At 46.5% G+C, this 12,424-nt stretch overlaps 1 protein-coding gene across 1 annotated transcript; it reads right to left on the bottom strand.

Annotated features, from left to right (window-relative positions):
* Nucleotides 1-286: 286 nt before the first annotated feature.
* Nucleotides 287-7,577, bottom strand: LOC125098760 (L-amino-acid oxidase-like). The gene is made up of 7 exons (XM_047727851.1): nt 7,562-7,577; nt 5,698-5,912; nt 5,146-5,258; nt 3,856-4,057; nt 3,272-3,340; nt 2,918-3,054; nt 287-2,394 (listed from the first exon to the last, which is right to left on the bottom strand). The coding sequence occupies exons 1-7, from the start codon at nt 7,575-7,577 to the stop codon at nt 1,569-1,571; spliced, it is 1,578 nt and encodes a 525-aa protein (XP_047583807.1). The 3' UTR covers nt 287-1,568.
* Between the last annotated feature and the right edge of the window lie 4,847 nt (nt 7,578-12,424).

Genomic DNA, 12,424 nt, shown 5'->3' with positions numbered 1-12,424 from the left:
AAGTTAGCTAAGGGTCAAGAAGCGGAAAGAGAGAGAACCTTAATGACAATGAATTAACCCTAAACCCAGTCAGCCTGGATGAAGTGAGCTTTACCCTGGACTTTCCAGATAGGTGAGCTAAAACATTTCATTTCCTTTAAGCTAGTCTGAGTTTGGTTTCCAGCACTTGTAACCGAAAAGGCCCTGACTAATATAGGGGTGAGTGAAAAACTGGAATAAAGCCAGCTGGGATTTTAACAATGCAGTAAGAAAATGTGTCTTCTTTCTTTATCCCCTTCCTTCCATGCAATACGCCAGTCTCAAGACATAACATTCCCTGCATCATGCTGGTCTTCAGAGTCTTCCAGGGCCACCCTCGTAGAAATATTCTCCAAGGAGAGGGGTTACCTTTCTACTTACTTCTTCATTTTGCATGATTGGGCCCAGATACCCAAGAAATTGGGATAAAAAATGAGCTGTGTTTGGGAGCTGATCATTGGAGATATGGGGACCCAGGTAGGGTTGGAGGTTGGATTCAACGGCATAACTTTGCTTATTCTTTGTAACTGGCATTCAGCACATTGCCCGACGTATGGTAGATGCAAAATGAATATTTATTGAGAGGGTGAGGGAATGAGCATATACGTAATGTTTATGGGGGAAAATTAACCAAAGCATACGTGATATGATCCCAGCACTTGGGGCTCTCAGGGTAGATGGGCAGTTAATATGCCCTCACAAAGTAATTGTGTAACAATGTAAGAAGATCCACAGTCCAAACATTTAGGACTCTAAGGAGGAAGGGTGGAGGTTTAAGAGAGAGAAAGATCCCTGGGGTTTGGCTGTGGCTATTAAGAGAGGATTCGGGAGGGGAATAAGTTAGCTGGGTCTGGAACGACAGGGCTCTTCTATTAAAGAATAGCAGAGTGGAGTATGGAAATTGAGTTTTGTCTCCTCCCAGGGAGATGTGTAGGCTGGACAGGCAGAGGCGGGGAGGGGTGTCTGGTTGGTGATAGGGAGGTAAGAGTGGAGAAGAAAAGTCTATGGGCCAGGAGGTGTCTCTGGGAAGCCAAGATCCTGCTCTTGCAAGCTCAAAAAGAACAGAGAAGAACCCTTAACTCTCCCATCCCTCTAGACTCCATGTTGGGCCAAGATGTGAGGCCCCTAGCTCAGGCACCCAATAATGGGGTTTATGTGCACTATGGGTTTAACACTGCTGCGGTTTGGGGTTTGTCTGTTCCTTTAGAAGCTTCTAGTTGTATATGACAGAAATTTGGGTTTATTGGAGCGTTTCTCTTTTGCTTGTAATCCAAGCTAACAGCTGATGCTAGCTAGTGTTTACCATCCTTGATTTGTTCCTTACGTTCCATATACGCTGACTCCGTTGCTTCCCTCCTTAAGGCCGGGCATGGGAGAGAAACAGGAAAGGGTGTGATTCTTTGTGGATTTGCCAGCTGATTCTTTGGCATTTTTGGATTCTTGCTTGTGGACCAGGGGGATGAATGGTGACCTCTCTCCTGGGTCTCTGCCTCCAGCTCCTACCTCCCAGCACTTTTCCTGCCAGGTTTCTTCGGGGATTTCTTTCTGGGTTAGACCTGGTTCTGGGTGTTAGGGAAGGTCTTCTGCTCTCCCGTGGCCTCCTTATCCACAGCGGCCTGGATATTCCTGGCTGCCCGCAGGCCGGACTTGATGGCAGTGTCTATCCAGCCATGAGGCGTGCAGGTGTGCTCGCCTGCAAAGTGGATGCGGCCCTCGGGCTTGAAGAGCTCCTGTGAATAGTCAATAAATTGGTAGGGTGTGAACTCAGCAAAGGCGCCCAAGGTGAGGGGGTCCAGAGACCAGCGTTTGGCCGCAGAAGAAGGGCATATACGCTGCAGCTTGTCCTTGGGTATCTGGTGCACAGCCGCCAGGTCCTCCAGGACCACATCCACAATCTGCTCATGTGTTATGGAGGTGAAGAAGAGGGAGTCGTCATCCACAGTGTAGGAGGCCAGCAGGATGCCCTTGCCATTGGGGAAGCTGTGGCTGGGGTAGTAGATATAGCGCGAGGGCCGGTCGGTGATAGAGTACCCACCCCGGATGCCATCCTTCTCCCAGAAGGGCTCCTCACAGGTCAGGATCACTTTGGTGGCACTGGTGTAATGCACCAAGCGGAGTGCTTCCCTCTTGTCTTGGGAGAGCGGTGGCTTAAAGGTGATGAGGCGTGTGGCCTTGGCTGAGGCCGTGATGATGACAAAGTCCGCAGTGAGGTGGTTCAGCACTGAGCCGGGCTTGCCCACCCGGTAGGAAACCCGGACCTTGGACCCATCCCTCACTACCGTCTCCACGCTGGCGCCCAGGCGGATGGTTCCAGGCTTCAGGGTAGCGCCGAGGGCTTTGGGGAGCTGGTCGAAGCCACCAGTGATCTCAGAAAAGCTGCAGGGGTGAGGGGGAGGGCAGATGGTGAGTGTAGGGGCCCTGGGCCTAGAAGGAAACTAGCTGCCCGAAGCCCATGTTGGATGCTTCATATATGTCTCCTTAACTAGTCTCTGGGAGAGAGGGATCATTGCTTAATTTTATACTTTGGGAAACTGATACCTGATGGAGAGGAACTTTCCCAGAATGGCATTCATAGCCTAGACCCACAGCCCATGGATTCAGCTACCATGCAGTCCTAGATCCCAGGAGGAGCCCCACAGACTTGGGTGTGGATTCTGGCTCCAGCTTTCACCCATTATGTGAAATTGAGTAAATTATAGAACTCCTTGAGCCTCAGCATCCTCGCCTGTAAAATGGGTCTGAATAATAGTACCAATCTTCCAGGTGATTCAATGGGACTGTTTGTGGAAAGTGTCATTGTGCCTGGCACATAGTGCCTATTCAGGAACCGTAGTTCCATTTCTTTGCTCTGAGGGTTAGAGGAGGGGCAGATTCCAGCCCTGGTCCCAGTTGGCCTTACTTGTTACTTTGGGAGAAGATGACGCTACTCCGCAGGGACTCTAGGAGGGACTTATAGTATCCAGAATCCTCATTCATCACAGTTCCGATCATCTTTACTGCTCCTTCGCTCAGTTTTCCTTCCTTCACCAAGTAAGCCTGTGGGGAGGTGGAAGGTTCAGATGGGGTCACCCAGCATGTAGGAAGGGGCTTCAGCAGGGGTCTAGGGCAGGCGGGGGGCAGCACTGGACTCCAGGAAGGTGAAGTCTTTGGTGGTGGGACGAAAAGGTTCTAGTCATCAGGGGACAACCCCAGGGGGCTAGGCTGGGCACAGACCCCCTCCACCCCTCTCCTGGGATTTGTGTGCCTCACGTACCTTGGTGGAGTAAGAATCATAAAAGGACAGCAGTTGGCTGCAGTTGAAATTTTTCAAATTTTCTCTGAGCTGCGAAAGGGGAGAAAGGGGAAGCAGCTTAGATTGAAGCCATACAACCAGTGGGAGGACTCCGGCATTCTCTGGATGTCCCTTTAAAGGGGGGGGGACACGGAGATAGGGGATGGAAAGACCAGGGAAAGGATGCTTTCAAGATCTCCTAAATGTTCTTTTTTCCTCCCAAGTCTCCCCTTCATTGAAGGACATTTGGAGACTAAAATTTAAGGGGGAGACATTCACTGTAATTCAAGAAGATTGATTCATTACCAAGGATTGGGTTATCTGGTGATTCCCTTTCCTTCTACTGTCACCATCAAGCAGTGAGCCATTGGACCAACAGGGATGGGGAAAAGATGGCATGAGGCACTAGGACAGGGTGGCAGCATTCTTAGGGGACGTTAGAGGAGAGACCCATCACAAGAGTGCTAGATGGGACCAGGTCACTGGGTCTGTCCACTAACTTGCCAGGTGACCTTGGGCCAGAACTTGTTCTTTCCCAACCCTAGTAGGAGTGAGGCAGGAGGCACCTTGGCAATGGACTGGTGGAAGAGCTTTGTAGGGCTTTTGCCCTCCTCTGTTGGGCTCAAGGAATAGCCCAGGATCTCTGGATGGTCCTGGACCTCCTTGCTGCGATGGCGTCGTCCGTTGATGAGGTACCAGGTGTTGCCATCATACTGTATGAACTTGTTCAGCTTCAGGCCAAGCTTCTTGATGTAGGTGTGAATTAGCCTGAAGCAGAAACAGGGATGACATGGCACCTCTCCCAGTGACAACTTGTTCCTGCTGTCCTCACTATAGAAGTTATTTCCAGGGAAACCAGTTCCTTCATGTGCCAAGGGAGCTCAGTCTGTTTCCTCAACTCTAACCCTCCTTCCTCCTGTTGTGGTATTCATTCTCTTCCTTCTGTTTTTGCCCCAAGGAAAATTGCAAGGACAGGGTTTACCCTTTCCCCAAGGAATGCCCTGTAAGAAATCCCCAAGTACGGGATTTAAGTAGAGACCAAGGCCTTTGGTTTCAGACAGTATTTGAAATCCCATCTTCCATTTTTAAGGAAGGTGAGGCCAAATCTAGTTTGGGCTAGTTCCTTTTGTTTTTGTTTTTGGTGGCATTTGGAGGCAAGTCTTGGGTTCAGTTTACACTTAAGGCAAAAAAGTCGTCCTGTCCCATGTATTCAGGTAGGTGGGACACTAGGCAAAGGACCTCTTTTGTCTTAGAAACTTCAGAACCAGGGGCTGGATTGTGTTCCAGGAGCCAGTTAGAGCGTAGGGGTCAAGCATATGTTTTTGGGCCAGTTGCCTCCTCGATTTTGAAGAGGAGCTCTGTCACTTTCTCCTAGGAGAACCTTGGGTGAGTCACTTAATAGCTCTGAGCCTAGTTTCTTGATTTGTAACTGGGGAAGATAAGAGGGTCAGATGAAATAATGCACCTGTGGCATTCAGCAGGGCACTTGGCACATAGAGGTGCTCAAAAAATGCAGCTGATGGGATTATTAATTATTATTAGTTTGTAGCCTAATGGGGTATAATTGACAATGTAAGAAGCTGTCCATATTCAAAGTACACGATTTGATGAATTAATGGTAACTATTATTATTAGTTTGGGACCTACCACTTTCTGGGCTCTGAGACTCAGTCTTCCCTGTCAAATGGGAGACCAGTGTTTGTCCCTACTTGCATGATTGAACCACAGGAGACAGTGGATCTGAGAAGCTCTGACACAGTGGCCCAGGGTCTCTCACCTCACCTCTCTCACCTCCCCCCTTTCCACCACCTAATTCCTCTTGCTTACCTTTTGCCCATTCCTTCCCTGGGACTTACCTGTGGGACTCTGGGATTCGCATGGGCCCCAGTTCATAGTACCAGCCCTCCTCCTTGTTCCTGATTGTGCTAACTCGACCCCCGATGCGGTTGCTGGATTCCAGGATGGTTACCTGGGGTCCAAAGAACATGCTGTTGTTGCCAGCATCATGTTTTCCCTTCTCCCACCCTGTACACCCATCTCCTTCTCGCCATAGGCTCTAGTCCGGAATTCCCAGCAGTGGGTTCTCTGAATGTTCAGGATAACCAGAAGGAGGCTGGCAAGGTCCTGAGTAATGTAAGTGGGGCAGAATGCACTGTGGGGGTAGGGGACTGAGTGCCTCTTAAACTTTTCTTGTTAGTGTAACTCTTCTCCACTTTTGTTCCTATGAGAACATAAGTGAAGTTAAGGTCAAGTTTCGGGAGTTGTGAGGAATGTAACTAAGGGCTAAGAGACCCAGCCAGTTATGAGCAGCCATCTAAGAATTGGCTGTATCTTCTCTTTTTTTTCTTTTTCTCACCCAAGAAAGCAAACCAGAGGCAAAGGATTGAAGCCCTCCAAGATCTGCTCACCTGGTGACCAGCATCCTGTAGGGCCTTGGCCGCCACTAGGCCTGACATGCCAGCTCCCACTACTACCACATGCTTGGGCAGCGGGGAGGTGTGGAGCCCCTTCTGCGCCGTGACAAGGATGGACTCATATTCGGGGTCCTGAAAGCACTTGAAAAGGTCCTCCAAAAAGCCAAGGCAGCTGGAAGTAGCCATCAGGAGCCCCAGGATCAGGATTCCTGTGGTAGAGAAGGGAATTGAGGGCTGCCTTTCTGGGACTCATACTCTGTGTCCTGCCCTACCCAGGATGAGCTTGGCTGTGTGAATGAGGGGGTGGGGTGGTGAGGTCAGGCAGTATATGTCAAATGTGTGGTTGTAAACATGTCTATTTCTGGTTGTGTCTATGTGGTGGCAATTGTGTTGTATGGGGTACGGATGTATGGGTGAGCCATGCTGGTGTTAGCTGTATGATGGTAGATGTGAATGCTGTGTTCATGTATGTGCACGTGATTGGAAACTCATGAGTGTGTACAGGGTCATCTCTGACTGTGAATATGCCTGCTTCTGCTGGTGAGTGTGTGTGTGTGAACCTGTCTGTGATGTAAGTTGCAGTAATTGTGAATTTGTGATTGTGCCCTATAAGACTGTGGATCATCTGTGATTTCATGGAAGAAGGTGTGTCTGTGGCGTGGTGTGGGCACCTGAGCAGATGTGTGGATGAATCTGTATGGGACAGTGAGGTGGGTGTGTGTGGCCTGGGTCTGAAGAGTGCGCGTGCCATGTGTGCATTTGCTGGAGTTTGAGAGGGAATGTGGTTGCTGGTGTTCTTGTGTGTGATTCTGTGAGTTTGTTTGAGTGTGAGGCTGGGTGGCAGAGCCAGAAGGTGTCTGTTCTTTGAGAATGTGTGCATTTGTGAGAGGATGGGTGTGTGGAAGCTGGAGCATGTGAAGCAGCTTCTCTTTAGGGGGAATTGTGGCCAGTTTCTCAGTGGCATCACCAGTGCCCCATGGGATCTTGGCAGGCCCACTGCTCTTTTCCAGCCTCACGGTATTTTTTCAAATCCCTCCAGCTTTCCTACTGTGCAGCCAAGACAGGAAACCATAGTTAATATGTAACGTGCAACAAGTCCAGAGTGACGTGGTTTTCGTCTCCACAATTAACTGCTCTGGTGCACAGAGAATTCACCTGGGAGTCTGCAACAAGAGCCTGTGTGGTTTCCTGGGTATCACTTGCTCTGAAGGGGAACAGCCAGGAGTTGTGATGCACTGTACCCCCTTGCACTAGCCCTAGGATTTTTGGGTGGGTGAGAACCCCCTTAGTCCAGCCTTTGTCCATGCTGGACACAGGAGGCACACAGAAGGAAAGAGATCTTCAGGGGCCTCCCCTGAAGAGGGGCAGGAGACCCAGCGGGCTCCCAGTGCAGGCCCTTCCAAATCCCAGGAGAGGCTTCTGCTGGGGTGACTCCTTGGAAAAGAAGAGAGGGTGACCACACACTGTGGCAGAGATTCCCCAACCCTCACCCACTCTCCCCACCTTCCAGGCTTACCTCAACCTCCCAAATCTATTCTAACCTGACAAACTCTCCCATCTCCCTGAGCTACCACCATTCGTGTCTCAGGTCCCATTCTCCTTCTCCCTGAATGGGCCCAACCCCCAGACTCATTATCCAGACCTGTACCCATTCTCTTGACTCACTTTCAACACCTGGACCTATGTGCAACCCCTGATCTAGCCCTGTCCTGTCTCAGTCCATATGGCTCCATGCCCAGACTCCTCCTCTGGCCCATCTTCACCCCCTTCCTCCATCTAGTTCCTTGCCTTGTTTCAGCATCCAACATTCAACCCTCAGGTGCCTCACTCTCAGACTTCGAGGGGGCACCACACTTACCCCTCATCTTGGTCATGGCCGTGCAGCTCCTACTGAGTCTGGGGCAGCTCTCCCTCTCCTTATGAAGAGCCAGCTCTACTCCAGGAGTGGCTGGCCACGTCCCACCAGCCTGCCCCCAGGGCTGGGCCAAGCAGAGAAGCCCTGCCCTCATGGTGAAAAGACCAGGATGACTCAGCCCCATACCGGGCCTCATCTTCCTCCTGGACTGTCTTCCTTCTGAGGGAAAACCCCTTCTCCCAGATCAGTCCCCATCCCCTGGGTACCAGTGGGGAGGTGGCATTGTGGGAGCCTTGGGCCATCCCAAACCTGCTGGAACAATCTTCCAGGAAATGAGTGAGGATTGAGGCTAATGTGTCTGGGTTTCTTTGGAAGGCCAGTGTCCAGGATCCTCGCCCAGGTCAGAGCACCCAACTGCTCCTACCAGAGAATGTCTGGTCCTACTACTGTCCCACTGTGAGCCTTCTGTTCCACTGTACATCTGTCCAAGGTCGGGATTCTGGCCAGGAGCTCCCATGGAGGACCGTGCCCTTCCTGCCCTTCTCAGGGTCTCCCCCAGCAGGCTGGGCAGACATCTCTGGCTGAGGAGTGTTTCATTTTTCCCCTCTTCCTCTAGATCTTCTGGGGTTTCCATAGACACAAGCAGGCTTCTCTGGCACTGGAATTCCTTCTCCTGGGGAATCAGGCCAGCTGGCTGTGGCACCAAGACTAGTTCTTTGTTCTTTCTGTATACAGTGCGAGTGGAGACAGTCTGGCTGGTGAGAGAAGTGGACAGGAAACACGCACCAATCTAGCAGCATGGGGCTGGGGAGGAGGGTAGGTAGGAGCACCCAGTATCAGGGATACAGGATTCAGATCCTGGGAACCACAGGTGGTATAGGGGAAAGGACAGCAGCAATGGAGTCCAACAGAACTGGTTTCAAATCCTGTTTTAGTATATCAATGCTGTGTGTCTTAGGGTATAAGGCTTATATCTGTTTGAGCCTGGGTTTCTTTATCTGTAAAATGATGCTGTAACATTTTCTTTATAGGGTACCTCAGGATTAAACAAGATAATGTTTGCAAAGAGCCTGGTGTAGCACCTTACACTCTATAGGCATTTAAACTGGCTTCCTTTTTCTTTTGTGGAGATAGGGTCTGATTTGATACCAGATCACACACAATCATAATATCTTTCTTTTTTTTTTAAAGATTTTATTTATTCATTTGACACACAGAGATCACAAGTAGGCAGAGAGGCAGCCAGAGAGAGAGGAAGGGAAGCAGGTTCCCTGCTGAGCAGAGAGCCTGATGTGGGGCTCAATCCTAGGACCCTGAGATAATGACCTGAGCCGAAGGCAGAGGCCTTAACCCACTGAGCCACCCAGGTGCCCTCATAATATCTTTCATGTGGAGGTTATTCCTTTACCACAAGGTGGCTGGAAGAACCAAAGAAAATAACACATGGAGGTTACAGTATGAACAGCTGGGTTTTAGGCACAGGTCAAGGACTCTCTCTGCTTCTGTTTATTTTTTTATTTTTATTTTTTTTAAAGAAGTAAAATTGCGTATTTATTTACAGATAATAGGAACTAAGTATATAAAATTCTGTAGACTCAACCATTTTTTTATTTTTATTTTGTTCATTTTTTTAAAAGAAAATTTATTTTTATTCCATTCCCATTTTAATTTTTATAATAACTTTATTGAGATATAATTCACATACCTTACATTTCTTCCATTGAAAGTGAGTAATTCAGTCATTTTTAGTGTCTTTACAGAGTTGTGCTACTATCACCACGATCAATCTTTTTTCAAGATTTTATTTATTTATTAGAGAGAGAGAGAGCACAAGTAGGCAGAATAGCAGGGAGAGGGAGAAGCAGGCTCCCCACCATGATCAATTTTAAAACATTTTCAAGATTCCAGAAAGAACGATGGTACCTGTTAACCATCACTGCCCATTCTCCTTGTCCTCCCAGCCCTAGATTATTCTGCTTTCTGTCTTGATGGATTTGCCTGTTCTGGACATTTTCTACGAATGGTATCATACAATATGAAGTAATCTGTGACTGGCTCCTTTTGCTTGTATAATGTATTCAAGATTTACCCATGTTGTAACATGCATCAGTACTTCATTCCTTTTTATGACCAAATAATATTCCATCTGTGACTGAATAATATTTCATTTACACCATAAAGTTGATCCATGTTTCAGTTGATGGCCATTTGGGTTTTTCCCACTTCTTGGCTGCTATAAACAATACTGCTCTAAAATTCTTTTATAAGATTTTATGTGGACATAGAGTTTCATTTCTCTTAAGTATATATATTTGGAATGGAATTGCTGGGTTACATGTTAACTCTATGTTTAACCTTTTGACAGATTGCCGGACTGGTTTACAAAGAGGCTGCACCATTTTATTTTCCCACTAGTAGCAAGGGAGAGCTCCAGTTTCTCCCCATCTTTGACAACACCTATTACTATCTGCTTTTGATTATAGCCATCCTAGTGGGTATGGAGTCATATCTCATTGTATTTTTGATTTGTATTCCCTTCATGATTAATGATGTTAAACATCTTTTCATGTGCATAATGAACATTTGTGTATTTTCTTTGGAGAAATGTGCATTCAGATCTTTTGCCTATTTTTACATCTGATTATTTGTCTCTCTATTATGGGGCAGTTCTTTATATACTCCAGATACAAGTCTCTTACCAGATAGATGCACATGTATTTGTAAATGTTTTCTCCCATTCTATAGGTTTTCATTTTCTTTCTTTCTTTTTTTTTGGAAAAGGGTTTTATTTATTTATTTATTTACTTATTTATTAAAGATTTTATTTATTTGACAGAGAGAGAACACAAGTGGGCAGAGAGGCAAGCAGAGAGAGAGAGAGGAGGAAGAAGGCTCCCCGCAGAGCAGAGAGCCCGATGTGGGACTCGATCCCAGGACCCTGAGATCATGACTTGAGCTGAAGGCAGAGGCTTAACCCACTGAGCCACCCAGGTGCCCCCGGAAAAGGGTTTTATTTATTTATTTGAGAGAGAGAGCAAGAGTGTGGACACAAGTGGGGGAAAAGGGACAAGCAGACTCCCCACTGAGCGTACAGCCCAACATGGGGCTCGATCCTAGGGCCCTGAGATCATGACTGGAGCTGAAGTTGGATGCTTAACCAATTGACACACCCAGGTGCCCCAGGGTTTCACTTTCTTGATGATGTTTTCTTGAAGCATGGAATTTTAAAATTTTGATGAGACTCACGCTATCTATTTTTCCTTTTATTGCTTGTGCTTTGAATATCATATATAAAATCCTATTGCCAAATCCAGGGTTATGAAGATTTACCCTTATATTTTCTCCTAATGGCTTTTTATTTTTCAATTTTTAAATTAAAAAAAGATTTCATTTATTTATTTGAAAGACTGAGTGAGAGAGTACAGGAGCAGGGTCAGAGGTATAGGGAGAAGCAGAGTCCCCCAGCGCCAGGCTTGATCCTAGGACTCTGGGATCATGACCCAAGCTGAAGGCAGATGCTTAACCAACTGAGCCACCCAGGTACCCCTCTTAATTTTTTTTTTTAAACTCTTATATTTTGGTCATCGGTCCATTTTGAGTTGTTTTTGTATATGGGGTGAGGTAGGGGTCCAAGTTCATTCTTTTGCATGAGACTATCAGTTGTCCCAGCACCATTTGTTGGAAAGACTTGTCTTTCCCCTATTGAATGATTTTGGCATTCTTGTCGAAAAGCAGTTGAGCATGGACATGTGGTTTTATTTCTGGACTCTCCTACTGTCTTGATGAACATTCTATAGTAAGTTTTTAAATTGGGAAGTGAGTCTTCCTACCTTATTTTTCTTTTTGAAAATTGTTTTGGTTATTCCAAGTCCCTTGAATTTCCATATGGATGTTAGAAGCAGCTTGTCAAATTCTATGAGGAAGTCAGCTGGGATTCTGATAGGGATTGCATTGAATTTATAGATCAATTTGAGAAGTATTGCCATTTTAACAATATTATTTTTGATCCATAAACCAGGGTGTTTTTCCATTTATTTGGATAGTATTTACTTATTCCAACAATGTTTTATAGTTTTCAGAGTATGATTTTTGTACTTTTGTTTTTAAAGAACTTTTTCTTATGAGGTGCAGTTCATACAACATAAAAGTAACTATTCTAAAGTGTACAATTCAGGGGCACATTAACTATGAATTCATAACACATTCACAGTATTGTACAACTGACACTTCTATCAAAAGTTCCAGGCATTTTCATCATCCCAAAGGACGACCTTGTACCCATTAAGCAGCCACTCCCCATTCCTCCATCCCTGCATTTCCTGACCACCAGCAGTTTTCTTTCTTTGTGGATTTATCAATTTTGGATATTTCATATAAATGGAATCATACTATATGTGACTTTTTGTGTTTGTCTTCTTTTACTTAACATAATGTTTTGGAGGTTCATCCACATATAGCATGTATCTGTATGTACTTCCTTACTTTTAATAGCTGCACAATATTCTATTGTATATGTATACCATATTGTGTTGATCCATTCATCATTTAAAGGACATTTAGGATGTTTCCACCATTTCACTATTGTGGATAGTGCTGCTATGTACATTTGTTTAACAATTATTTGAGCACTTATTTTCAGTTATTTTGGCTATTCTAGCAGTTCCCTAGGGCTGCCATAACAGATTAGCGCCTGAGAAACTTACTCTCTCACATTTATAGAAGGTACAAGTTCTCAATCACAGCTGTTGCCTGGGTCATGCTCTTTGGGCACTTCCCTTAGTGCTCTAGGGAAAGATTCTTTCTTGCCTCCCCCAGCTTTCGGTGACTCTAGGTGTTCTTATGTTTGGGGCTGCCTACCACCAGTCT

Source organism: Lutra lutra, chromosome 4, assembly GCF_902655055.1.
Source record: "Lutra lutra chromosome 4, mLutLut1.2, whole genome shotgun sequence".
NCBI lineage: Eukaryota > Metazoa > Chordata > Mammalia > Carnivora > Mustelidae > Lutra > Lutra lutra.
The sequence above is the reverse complement of the archived record's forward strand: the minus strand, read 5'-3'. Positions and strand labels throughout refer to the sequence as shown.